At 62.6% G+C, this 11,873-nt stretch overlaps 1 protein-coding gene across 1 annotated transcript in view; it reads right to left on the reverse strand.

Moving 5' to 3' along the window:
* COL9A3 (collagen type IX alpha 3 chain) overlaps positions 1-11,696 on the reverse strand; it is a 20,974-nt gene extending 9,278 nt beyond the window's left edge. The window contains exons 1-16 of the mRNA XM_025001125.2: positions 9,591-11,696; positions 8,921-8,989; positions 7,712-7,747; positions 7,060-7,131; positions 6,311-6,364; positions 5,157-5,192; positions 4,922-4,945; positions 4,624-4,677; positions 4,229-4,282; positions 3,784-3,825; positions 2,602-2,658; positions 2,186-2,239; positions 1,521-1,574; positions 1,277-1,330; positions 811-864; positions 367-420 (exon numbers count right to left, since the gene is read on the reverse strand). Coding sequence (XP_024856893.1) covers positions 367-420; positions 811-864; positions 1,277-1,330; positions 1,521-1,574; positions 2,186-2,239; positions 2,602-2,658; positions 3,784-3,825; positions 4,229-4,282; positions 4,624-4,677; positions 4,922-4,945; positions 5,157-5,192; positions 6,311-6,364; positions 7,060-7,131; positions 7,712-7,747; positions 8,921-8,989; positions 9,591-9,836 — 1,014 coding nt within the window. The 5' untranslated portion in view covers positions 9,837-11,696. The remainder of the gene's footprint in view (positions 1-366; positions 421-810; positions 865-1,276; positions 1,331-1,520; positions 1,575-2,185; positions 2,240-2,601; positions 2,659-3,783; positions 3,826-4,228; positions 4,283-4,623; positions 4,678-4,921; positions 4,946-5,156; positions 5,193-6,310; positions 6,365-7,059; positions 7,132-7,711; positions 7,748-8,920; positions 8,990-9,590) is intronic.
* Between the last annotated feature and the right edge of the window lie 177 nt (positions 11,697-11,873).

The raw sequence follows: 11,873 nt of genomic DNA on the forward strand, positions 1-11,873 counted from the left end.
TGTTGCTCCATCTCTCAGCTGGGCAGTCCTGGCACAAGGTCAGGCCTCACAGCCCAGGGCCTCTTGATGGACGTCAGTGGTCCTCTGGCCCCTGCCCGGCCACTCCCAAGAGGAGCTTGTTAGGTGACAGTAGCTTCAAGGAGCCACAGGGGAAACAAGGCCGGGGGCTCCTGGGGAAGCTACCTGGGCTGGGGGGAAGGCTTTTCTCCTCAGGCCGGGCCTGGCACTACCCAGGGGCTCCTCCTACCTCCAGGAGAGGGCAGCCACCCCAGGCCTCCCTGGACTTGCTGTCTGTGTGACTCCCCCACCCTCATGGACCAGGTTCTGCCCAGGAAGGACCCAGAGAACCCAGGTTCTCTCACTTACAAGGTCGCCCTTGGGGCCACGGAACCCCTCTGGGCCCCTCTCTCCTCTGTCGCCCTGCAGTGACAAGGGGGAACAGGGAAAGAGTTAACAAGGTGGGGGGCAGGTGACCTTGCTGAGGGTCGCAGAGGCCAGAGGGACCATGACCACACCTCCACCCACTTCATGCCTGGAAACAGGGCGCAGATCTCCCATGAGGGACAGGCTGACTCCTCGGGAAACTTGACCCCGTGCCAGGCATGCCCAGTCCTTCCCCTCAGGCATGCACATGGGTACCTGCCTAGGTGTGACACATGTATCCCCCATGTGAGCCCACGGGACAGTGAAGCCCCGGGAAGGGCTGGGGCAGCCCAGTGGGTCTGGGGAAGGCGACTGGGTGAGGAAGAGAGGAGAGAACAGAGCTGGGCCTGCAGGGGCCACCCCACCCACCCCCAGACACACACATACCGCTTTCCCAGGGGCTCCTGGGATCCCAGGGGGCCCTCGGAACCCAATGGGACCCTGTGGAGGAGAAAGACCCTGAGCGTCTCATCAGAAGCCTGGGGGCGTCCCCAAAGCACCCAGGTCCGTCTGGAGAGGCCCTCCCAGGAGACCCCAGCAACGGCCCCATCAGCACCCCGCTAGGGTCCCCAGGCCTCTTCCCTTCCCCACATTTGCCAAGCCCCCTCCCCAATGCCCCCCATCTGCCCCTCCCACCCCCTGGACCCACAAAAACCTTCACAGGCTCCGGTTTGGGGAACCATCCAGTGAGTGGACTCTAGAGACAGCCCTGCCATGGCCATGGGTGAGGACCCACACTCACAGGGCCCACCTGACCTCGGGAGGTGGCCCCCAATGCCTCTTTACCTCAGGCTGGCCCATAGCCCCTCAAGGGCCAGGTAGGCGGGAGGCGGGGTGCGGCTTGTAGACTTACCCGGTCCCCGGGGGGTCCAAGTGGCCCTGAAAGTCCTCGTAGGCCCCGTGGACCCTGAAGGGAGAGAGCTGGAGCTGTAGGGCCCGGGCCAGCAGTCCCCCAGGAGTGCACACCCCCAGGAGCCATGGAGACCCTGGTCTCAGGACCCCCACCCAGTCCCGTCCTGGGAGTTGGTGGACCACTCCTCACAGCCCTGAGCTGTCCACCCCACGTCCTCACCTGCCCAACCCCTCTCCCTGCTCACCTGCAACCCCACGGTGCCCGGGATACCAGGGGGTCCAGGGGGGCCGGGGTCACCCTGCAAGAGAGGCACAGAAAGTGGTGGTGGGTGAGGCCAGCCCCAGCTCTCCTCCTTGCCCTCTCTCCCTACCTACTGCCCAAGCCCTAGCAGTGGGGGGGCGCTGCCCTCACCTCACAGCTGCACCTCCAAGGCCGAGGGGGCACTGGCCTTTTTCCAGAGAGGTCTCACCCTGTCCTTCCTCCCAGCAAGGACCCCAGCCCTCCCCGGACACCTTGTGGTGGGGGTCAGCCGCTCACGTGGCAGTCTGGCCACTCCAACCATGCTAGAGGGGCCCTAGTCTGCGGGTAAGGACAGACACATGTCCTCCAGGGAAGTGGCCATGAGGGAGGGAGGGCAGCGGGTCTGCCCAGGCTCAGGGAACCTCTGTGTGAGGCCAGGTGGTGGGGGTCTGTGCAGAGACCCTGCCCCAAACCACCAGGCTCTGGCAGGCAGGCCCAGAATTGGGGGGATGGGGGGTTCACAGAAGCCGCTCAGTCAGGGTGCCCCCACCTGCCTGCCTGGGAAGCAGCCAGCACCTCTCACTCATCCCAACCCCTCACCCCAACCCCACCCCAGCGCCCGTTCCTCCCCACCCCCCTGCCGGGTTCCACCCCACGGCCGGCCTCTACCTTTTCGCCATCCTTGCCAACTTCTCCGGGCTCCCCTTTGTAGCCGGTGGGTCCCTGAAAGAGCAGTGAGCAGACAGTCATGGCCCCACCCCCAAGCGGTCCTAAACAATTAGGCCTGCCCAGCCCATCAGCCAGCTGGGGAAACCAAGGCCTTGGTGGGGGGAGCAGTGCTGGGCCAGGATTGGGGTGGGGGTCTGAGACCAGCTTTCCCCACACTGTCTCTCGATGCCCCTATCCCGGCGGGTCACCAGTGTTGAGGGGACAGGGACACAGCAAGGACCCCCAGCCCCCACTGCTTCCTGCAACAGCCCTGTGACCCCACCACCCCCTGACCTCTGCCCATGTGGGGGCCTGGCCACCTCCTAGGGAGTGTAGGGGTGGGCTGGGGTCTGTGTCAACCCTCAGTGGCTGCTCACCTTGAACCCTGGCATTCCTGGGGGCCCGGGGGGGCCTGGCGGGCAGATGGCCGGGCACTGTTGGGAAACAGAGTGGTCAGACCCCTCCCGGTCAAAGAGAATAGGAGTGGGAACTGAGGTCAGAACATGGAGGCCCTGAGATGGGCCATTTGGCACAGGTGAAGGGGACCTCGGCCCCTAGGGGGCCTCCTAGGGGCTGAGACAGGGCCTCACTCAGGACCGCCGTGGGGTGTAGTGAGGCACTGCAGAGCCAGGCCGCAGCCACCAGCCTCTCGAGGCCGCCTCCACACACCCAGCTCTGATGTCTCGGCCCAGCACAAGTTCAAAGTAGCTATTCAGCACAGTGGCTGCTGGCTTCACAAAGGAGCCTTCATCACACAGCTCGGCAGCCAGCCCTGCTCGGGGTCCCCGTGGTGCATGGAGGTGCCAGAGGGAGGCGTGTGTGACCCTTGGGCATCCCCAGGGTCTCGGCGAGCCCAGGGCTGGTGTGGGGGCTTCCGGATCATTCCACAGCTCATCTGGTAGAGCCAGTGACATCACCCCCCAGTTGATCCCCTAGCATCAGGGGCCCAGCCGTTCTCCTCTTTCCAGAAGACCCCCTGAAGCCTCCCCAGGGACACCAACATCAAGCCCTCAGGACACAGGTGGAGGCGAGAAGGGCCGGCAGGGGCACCAGTGGGCTAGCTGGGCCAGGCCAGGCCCTCTGTTTAATAACTTACATTGGCTTCTTCCAGGAGGCTGGGTGTTGGCCCACGAACCCCAGGCCTCCAGAGTCACTGTTCTTACATGAGAGACAAAGCTCAACTACTAGACTGTAGCCTGAAAGTTTCTGTCTGCCCCATCAAGGCGGTCAAGCTTGCCCTGCGTGGCTAAAACCTGGCCTTCACACGCAAAGCCTGGCTGTGCCAAGGAGGAGCAGAATTGGTCAACATGTGATTTTGCTTAAATTAACTTCCATTTGCGCTACCGTGCATGCCAGGGAGACGCGATGGTGCAAGGCTAGGCTGTGGGGGTGGGGAGAGGGCAGTGTGGGGGGATGCTACACCCAGAACTGGTGCTGCCTGCACTGAGCCCATTCCTAGGGAGCCCCCATCCCTGCCTTCCTGTGCTCTCCAGATGGGGCCCCCTCCCACCAAGACAGGCACCCCCACAAAAGGCTTTGAAAAGGCCGCACATGCCCACCTGAAGATCAGTAGCACCTTCGGGAAGCACCCCTGGGTGACCCTGGAAGACAGAGATGCCAGCTTCGACACAGCCCTCCATGCTCTCTCCCTACAACCCACCACGCGAGACCACCAAGGCGCTCGGGCCCTTCATCCTCCAGTGGCCAGTGCCAGCTGGCCCCTCTGCAGAGTGCGTGACAATGACAAAAACCGTCTGCCCTTGGGATGGGGCGGTCCCCAGGCCTGAGCCCCACTAGCTGGGGTCAGCTGATGCACTGCTCCAGCCTGGCCCTAGCCCCTGTCTGGGGTGTGGCCAGGACTCTCCATGCAGACATGGGTCCTGGGGCTGACAGCCTGGGGGGCCTGAGGATGGGCACCCTGGGGACAAGGGAGTCCCACCCACCAAGCAGTCACCCATGCCTGAGACTCGCCCGAGAGCTTGAGAGCCTCTGTCCAGTACTCACAGGGGGGCCAGGAGGTCCTGGGGGGCCAGGGAGGCCTGGGAGTCCTGAGGGTCCCTGTGGGAGGGGTTATGACTTAGAAAGAGCAGGAGCAGCCCCCACCAGGGGTGAGGCGACCAGCCTCCTCCAGACACGAGCCCCCCGACCCCGACCTCCCCATCCCACCCCCTGCCCAGGACAATGCACTTATGGTGCCCCCCCACCTGCTCGCCCCTCCCCCACCTTCTGCATCCCGAGATCCAGTCTGTCCTTGGACTTCAGCCACTGAGGACCACAAGCAAGAGGAGAGGGAGAGGAGGGGTGCAGGGAGAAGGTGAAGGAGGGAGGGAGAAGGGAGGGAAAAGGGAGGGAAAGCCCCCCCCCATAGTTGCCTTTGGGGAGTCCTGGCAGCCACTCACCGGGGGGCCCCGGAGGCCAATTCCACCTGGGAGGCCGCTCACCCCTGCCTCTCCCTGGGAAGGTAAGAAGTGAGAGAGCGGGGTCTGCACCCAAGGAGCTCTGAGGACCCAGAGCAGTTCAGACTCTGTCCTGTATCCCCTTCACAGGGCTGGCCAGCTCTGTTTAGGTACAGGGACTCTGTCTCCCCCCACCAAGCCCCACCCTCACCCTGGCTTGGGACCTGGTAACCATGTTGGCTCTGAGTGTGGTGGGCATGCTTTGGTGGGGGGGTTGGGTACGAGGGTTGTAAGTACTCACAGGAGGTCCAGGGAGGCCTTTGCCCTGCAATGCCAAGAATGGGGTCAGGGCTTGCTGGGGATGGGAGGGGGTTGCCCACCACCCATCCCATCACCCTGAGCTGGTAGGGCAGTCACTGGGGATGAGAGGATACAGCCCGGATGGCACTCAGGACCCCAGAAGAAGCTGCAGAGGGGCTGCATTTGGGGAGCTTGGGGCCCTCAAACTCCCACCAGGAGGAGACGCCAGTACTCACCCCCAGCCCAGGTGGCCCTGGAGGTCCCAGACTTCCCTGCAGGAGGAAATGAGGTGTCAGAGGGGCTGGCAGAGGCACTATGCCAGTGTATGCAAACCCATTCCCCTCCCTCCCAAGTCCATCTCCCCTGAGGAGGGGTTCCTATTTCACAGAAGACTAACAGCAGGCGGTGGGGGGACCTCTGATGTCTCAGGGATCTGGGTCCAGCCCTTTACCAACAATCCTGCAGAGGAAAAGCTAGAACCGGTCCCACCTTCCTGGGAGCACTGCTGCAGGCAGGATGGACCACCAGGTGTGACCCACGCCACACAGAGGAGCTCCATGGCCGGTTCCTCCAGGAAGCCCTCCAACCTTGGCCCACAGTAGAGAGTCCCAAAGCTCCAGCAGCCACCTGCCTGTCAGCACCCTCCTGGACCTCCTCCTGCCTGCATCCCAACTTCAAGGTTCTTGTACTGGAGGCCCTCCCCTCCTGGGTCCCAGGCTCCCAGCAGAAAAGCCTGGAGCTAGCCCACTTTCTCCCACCCTCCTCCATCTCCCAAACCCTCCTTGGCATCACCCAAGCACCTGCCCTCCTGCAGGTAGCCTCTCTCTTCCTTGTTTCTACTAAGAAAGCTCCGTAGCCCAGTTCCCAAAGGCAGTGCTGTGTCCTGGGTTCCCCCACACCCAGCCCCCTGTCCTCTGCACTCCAGGGCTGGGAAACGGTCATTTCTTAAAGCGGGGAAGGAGAGGGAGTGTTGGGTTCAGCTTTGCTGTCAGCACCACGAGAGAAGTTAATCAACCAGAAAGAGGCTTTGGTGGACACTGGTCAGACTCAGGGGACAGGCTGGGCCATGACCATGGCCCCTCAGAGAGAGGGGCAGTGGTTCACCACGAGAGGAGAAGGGCCAGCCATGCCCCGCCCATGCCAGCCCCTCAACACGGTCTGAGGGCTGGGGCAGCTCTGACCAGATGGGGTGGGGACAGGGAACGTGCCACCCTGTGTCCACCTGCCCTCCTGCCCCCTCCAACCCACATCAGGGGCAGGGCCCAGCCAGTCCAGTCACGGCAGCTGTCCTCAGAACCCCCACCCTGTGGACAGGCGGTGCTCAGCTAGACTGCCCTTGGCCAGGACCTCAACTCCAAGCTGAAGCCACTGGATGCGGTTCCTGCCTTACCCGTTCTCCGGGAGCGCCCTTGGGTCCAGGAGGTCCATCCTGCCCGGTCAGACCCTGGGGAGCAGATGGAAGGAGGGAGGCTAGAGGGGTCACACAGGAAGGATGTGCCCCTCCAAAAAAAAAAAAAAAGGGAGGATGTGCCCCTCCAGGGGAAAGAGCCAGCCATGGGCCCTTCTCTAAAGCCAGTCCAGAGAGGTCAGAAAGACTAGACTAGTACCTCCCCCCACTGGCCACACCCACCATCCACCTGGTGTGCTGTGCTGGGGGGGTGGGGGCAGCCTGTGGGAAGCCAGTAGCTGGAGCCCCTGCTGGAGTGGACAAGCCCAGGGAGCAGGAGAGTTCCCCTCTTGGACCCCCTCCAGTGCTTACAAAGCCCCCGTCCTGGGGCTCCGCCTTAAGCTCCTGAGGACCCCTGATGCAGCCGCCAGGGGCTTGGAGGGGCCTGGATAATGGGCCTTTGTTCCCAGAGAAGCTGGCAGGACTTTCGCCCCTCCTGTGTGCTGGCGCTGTCGTCTGGTGGACAGGGCCAGACACTGACGGGTCTGGGACGGAGGCCAAGGGACCCCGCTGGGGGACCTCTGGAGATTCTCTTGGGCCAGACTCTCCTATTTGAGCTGGCCCAGCTGGAGAGCAGCAATTAAACCTGACTCCTGGGCGCTGGGATGGAGCCCCTCCAGGCAGGAGGGGGTGGGGGCTTGCACGAGGAGAGGAGGGGAGCGGGCAGGGAGGGGAGGAGCAGGCACACTCACATCCACTCCAGGCAGTCCAGGCAGCCCGGCCTCTCCTGGTTTCCCTGGCTTCCCTGGGGCCCCTTTCGGTCCCTGTGGGGGGAAAGGGCAGAGGCATGACAGAAGCTGAGCCAGAGAGTGGCCTTCACCAAGAAGAGAGACGTCCTCCAGTGGGGCCCGAGGAGGGCCTCTCCACTAGACCCTGGCCCAGCTGCCCACCTTCGCTGGCACCTCCTCCAGCAGCCCCCTACCTGTCTTGGCCACATCTGTGTGATAATCACCTGGACCCTTCAACCTTCCCAGTGAAGGGCTGGGATACCCTCTGTGAGCCTAGAGCCCTTAATTCCTGGCCTGAACAGCTCCAGGAGGGTCACTTGTGGGACCTCTGACAAGCTGGACGTGCAGGGTTGTGTCGACCCCTCCCCTGGCCCAAACAAGCTTCAAAAGCCAGACCCTGCCCTGAGAGGCACCAAGTCCCACCTAGTCCCCTCCCACTGCTTTCTGCTCTGCCCCTTCTCCCAGGCCTCCCCTTTGGTGACCCAGGGCCCAGCATGATGGGAAGGGATGTCAATGACCCCTCTGTTATAGGCCCACCCCTCCCCTCCAGACTAGAAGGTGGACATCCCCACCCCCTCCCCACACACACAGCCCACACCGCAGCCAGGACACTCACCACGGGCCCAGGCAGACCAGGAGGACCAACTTCTCCCTGCAGAGGGGACATGCCCATGTGACCAAGCGTCCCCAGGGAGCAGAGCTGGGGCAGAGGAGGCTCCAGAAGACAAGATGGAGCCCCTCATCCTGTCGTCCACACCAGTGGGCCCCTCCCTTCCAGGGGCAGTCACAGCAGTGGGTGGTGGGGAGAGGGCAGGTGGTGGGGAGAGGGGTTAGCTGGACAGATTGGGGCTTTTGAGCCCACTCTGAGGGCACAGGAACATCCCAGAAATGATGGGAGGCATCATGAAGCCCACCCCTCCACCTGCCTGAAACCTAGTCAGAGGTGGCAGCCCCCACACTCACAGAGGAAGGCACCCCAGCACCCCTCCCCTCTGATGACCACCCAAAGCTTCCAGGCCAGGTATTACGTGGAAACATCCCTAGAGGGAACAATGGAACCTGGCTCCTATCGGCTGCGGAGCCTTGGGGTGCAAGGGGCCCAGCCCCACCAGGAGTGGAGGCTGCCTGGGTCCAGGGCCCAACGCGGCTGCACTGGGCAATGGCCCTTCGGAGGGGTGGAAGGAGGGAGACTCGGGCCATCAAGAGCCGGGCAGGCCCCTGGGGCTCAAGGAGCTGAGAACTGGCCAAGGGCGGCGCCACCGGGGAACAGTACTGGTGAGGAGAGGTCTGGAGGGCCCTAACTTTCATGGCCTGGCTGAGTCTCTCTGGGTCCAGGGCTCTCACCCCACCTGGATCTGGGGGCAGGCTGTGGGGTCTCATCTGCTTCCACACGGCCAGGGCCACACTTAGGTTGGGGCACTTTGAGGATGATAGCCCCCCAGCCCCTTCAAGGCTGGCTCCAATCTCTAGTAGCCACGGAGACCCTGCTAGGGGCATAGGCCCATGCCTGGGCCTTCACCTCCAGAAAAGAGGAGTGTGGGCCCTCCAGGGACCCAGAGACATGCCTCAGGGCCCACACTTCCACCCCAAAGAGCACTACACAGCCAACCCCACCTGTTCTGGGGAGACAACCCCTGAGGGGTCCACTGCAAGCAGGAGCAAGGATCATTTGTCCCATTTCACATCCCACAGGGGTGCTCATTACCCCCAACATCACCCCAGCTCTGGGAGGTGGACTCTCTCTCCGTCAGGCCTGGGGCTCAGGGAGTTTGGGGCCAGAGTGAGAACCCCACAGAAGCTTCCCCATCATCCCCCCTAAACTCACATCAATGCCATCCTTTCCTGGCTTCCCAGGTGGCCCTTGGGGACCGGGGGGGCCTCGAGGTCCCACTTTCTGAAATGGAGAAACATCATCAGGTGGCAGCACCCCATGCTCTCCCACTGCGGGTCCCCCTGGTTGGCCCTGGGGTTAGCCTGACAGAGCACCCCCTCCTCCCAGTCCGGAGAAGAGCTCGGACCTGTGCAGGGGTCCGCACCGCCCCTTCCCCCATTCTCCTTCAGACCCCCGGGCTGTTGCAGTGTCCCCTGCCACCTTGCTGGGCCAAGAGGGGCCACGTCCGAGGCCCACGAGGAACAAAGGCCACATTGTGTGTCTCTGGTGGAGATGCAGCTCTGGCACCACACCCGCTGGGTTGAGGACGGAGCAGTCCCTGAACTCAATCCCAGGGTATCCCCGTGTCTATGGGGGCTCACCCGGGCAAGGGCGAGCCTGTGCCCAGGTGGTGCGGAAACTTTGCAGTGACAAGACTGTGCCCGCCATCTCCAAGTGCCCCGGAATTCCTGGCTCCCTCGCTGATTCAGGGAGACTGGCTACAGGGGGCAAGTGGGGAGCTTATTCCCTGGCTGCGCTGCTCAACAGGTGACCACAGAGCCATGGACCCCCACCCTAGCTGCATTCAAAGGCAAGCCCCATGCGCCCCGGGTCCCATGCTCACCTGTGCCTCAGTCAAGATTACGGTGGCAGCCAGCAGCTGCCCCAACAGCAGCAGGGCCAGGGTGGGGGCTCCGGCCATGGCTGCAGTTGCACTCTGAGCGGAGCTGGCGGCGGAGGCAGGGGCCTCGAGCTGGGCTCGGCGGGCGGGGCTGGTTGTGGGCCGGCCAGATGCCAGTTCCCGCCCCGCCGGCCCTCGCACAAGCCCCCCATTCAGCCAGCCCACCTGGGTGGGCGGGGGCTTCTGCATCGCCCCACTCCCTGCCGAGCCAGCCAGGGAAAAAAGAAACCCAGTGGCATTTTTGGGGCCAGCCTCTGAGTTAAAATTATCCTGGGACCGGTGAGTTACACACACACACCTTTCAGCAAAAAAGAAAGAGGCTCTTTTCTCACTTGGTCCTGGACCAGGGTGTGGAGGCAGAGCCCCACTCTGAAGGCTCCTTTGAAGAAGGGGCAGTCCTGGTCCTGTCAAGGGGCTGACCGAGTCACATTCTCCTCCCTGGGGTCCTGAGAGGGACCCCGCTGCCCAAGGCCCAGGAAGTCCTTCAGAGAGAGTGAACACATCTGTGCCAGGGACCAGACAGGGCCCATCAAGGATGCCAGTCCCTGCCGTGAGCAGACGCCCAGGGCCATGCCTGCCAGGCTGGAACCCCCCTCACCGGAGCCCTCACCCCAAACTTTAACTGTACTGAGTGGTCCATGTACCTGAACCAGCACTGGCAAAGGCCGGACTCTCACCCGGCACTGCCACCCCAAGAGGAAAGTGGGGGCCCCACAGAGAAAGGAAGTGCCCCCGTGACCCCAGGCTCGAGAGAAACAGTGGACAGGGGCTGGCTGCTCCTTTCTCACAAGCTGGGTGAGCTGTGCTTCACCTGGAAACGCATGGGGACAGCAGGGTGAGGGGCAGCACCTGAGGCCAGGGGCACTCAGTGTCCCGCAGGGGGACACTCAAACGTCCAGGTCACCTACGATTGCTCAGAATCCGCAGCTCCCCCCTGCTTGGTGTCAGAATCTTTAGAATTCCCTGGGAAATAAGGCTTCAGAATTTCTGCAGGAGGCAACTCAGAGCTTCTGAGTCGATGGAGGAGGTGCGTGGAGGTAGACCACACAGTTAAGAACCTCCCTTCCCTTCCCCATTGGGTTCAGCTGTGAACCGCTTGTCAGGCTTGGCCACACCCTCCAATCTTTGTTCAGTCGCTAAGTTATGTGCGACCCTTTGTGACCCCACGGACTGTAGCCGACCAGGCTCCTCTGTCCTCCACTATCTCCTGGAGTTTGCTCAAATTCATGTCCATTGAGTTGGTGATGCTATCTAACCATCTCATCCTCTGCCTCCCCCTTCTCTGTCTCTAAAGGAAGGGATAATTATATCAGGAAGGGACAAGAGAATCTCCAAAATTCCTGCCTTCAAGAGTCATCCTAGGACATCCTCACAGACGCAGGGTGAGGCTGTGGGACTGGGGGCGGGGCAAGCAGCTCCATCCCACACCTACTGACACGGCCTCTCACCCAACCCCCCTTCCTCCTGTACTTCCATGCCTGACACAGCAGGGGCGCCAGAGCGCTCCTGCTGGACCAGACTTGGGGAAGTCTTGCTGTGAAGTCAAGGAGAGACCGAGTGCCCGGAATCCCATTCCCCCATCCTAGCCCTATGCAGACCCTCCCACCTGCTGCCAGGAAACACCCTCCCTTGGAGAGCAGCCCCTGTCTTGAAGCCCCAATAGCCACAGTGGCCTGGGGAGAGGCCAGGGGGCTGGCTTCACATCTACTGGCCAGTGTCCAGGGTTACTGCCCACCTGTCTTGGGCCATCACTCTTCCTGAAGCTTGCAGGTCAGGTGGGTCTGAGCGGCCTGCCAGCCTATCGCCAGGTCCCACTGCTGGGCACAGATACTCCCCTCCCCCAGGGTTGCTCCAACGGGGTCTTCCCCTTCCAGGCTCCAAGCTTTTCCATCTGAACCTGAGCCTGATAATGGTCTGGATAAGGACTCTGACCCCTGGGGTCACTGTATGGCCCACACTAGCCCCAAAAAGTGACTTTAAGTTTGTCCATCTCCCCCCGCCCCCACACACTGGACAGGAGGTATCAGGGGAGCATGTTAGCGGGATGCAGGTCCCAGCTCCCAACCCGCAGAATGAACTAGGCTCCCTCCCCCTGCCCCCCACCCCCAGGTGTGACCTCCATCACTTCCACGTGTCAGGAGGGGAGAGGTCAGTCCTGGCCAGGGGACAAAGCCAGGCTGATGGCAGCATGCCCTGTGGGTTGGGGGTTGCTGAAGGAGGGTGGCA

Source organism: Bos taurus, chromosome 13 (assembly GCF_002263795.3).
Source record: "Bos taurus isolate L1 Dominette 01449 registration number 42190680 breed Hereford chromosome 13, ARS-UCD2.0, whole genome shotgun sequence".
Taxonomy (NCBI): Eukaryota; Metazoa; Chordata; class Mammalia; order Artiodactyla; family Bovidae; genus Bos; species Bos taurus.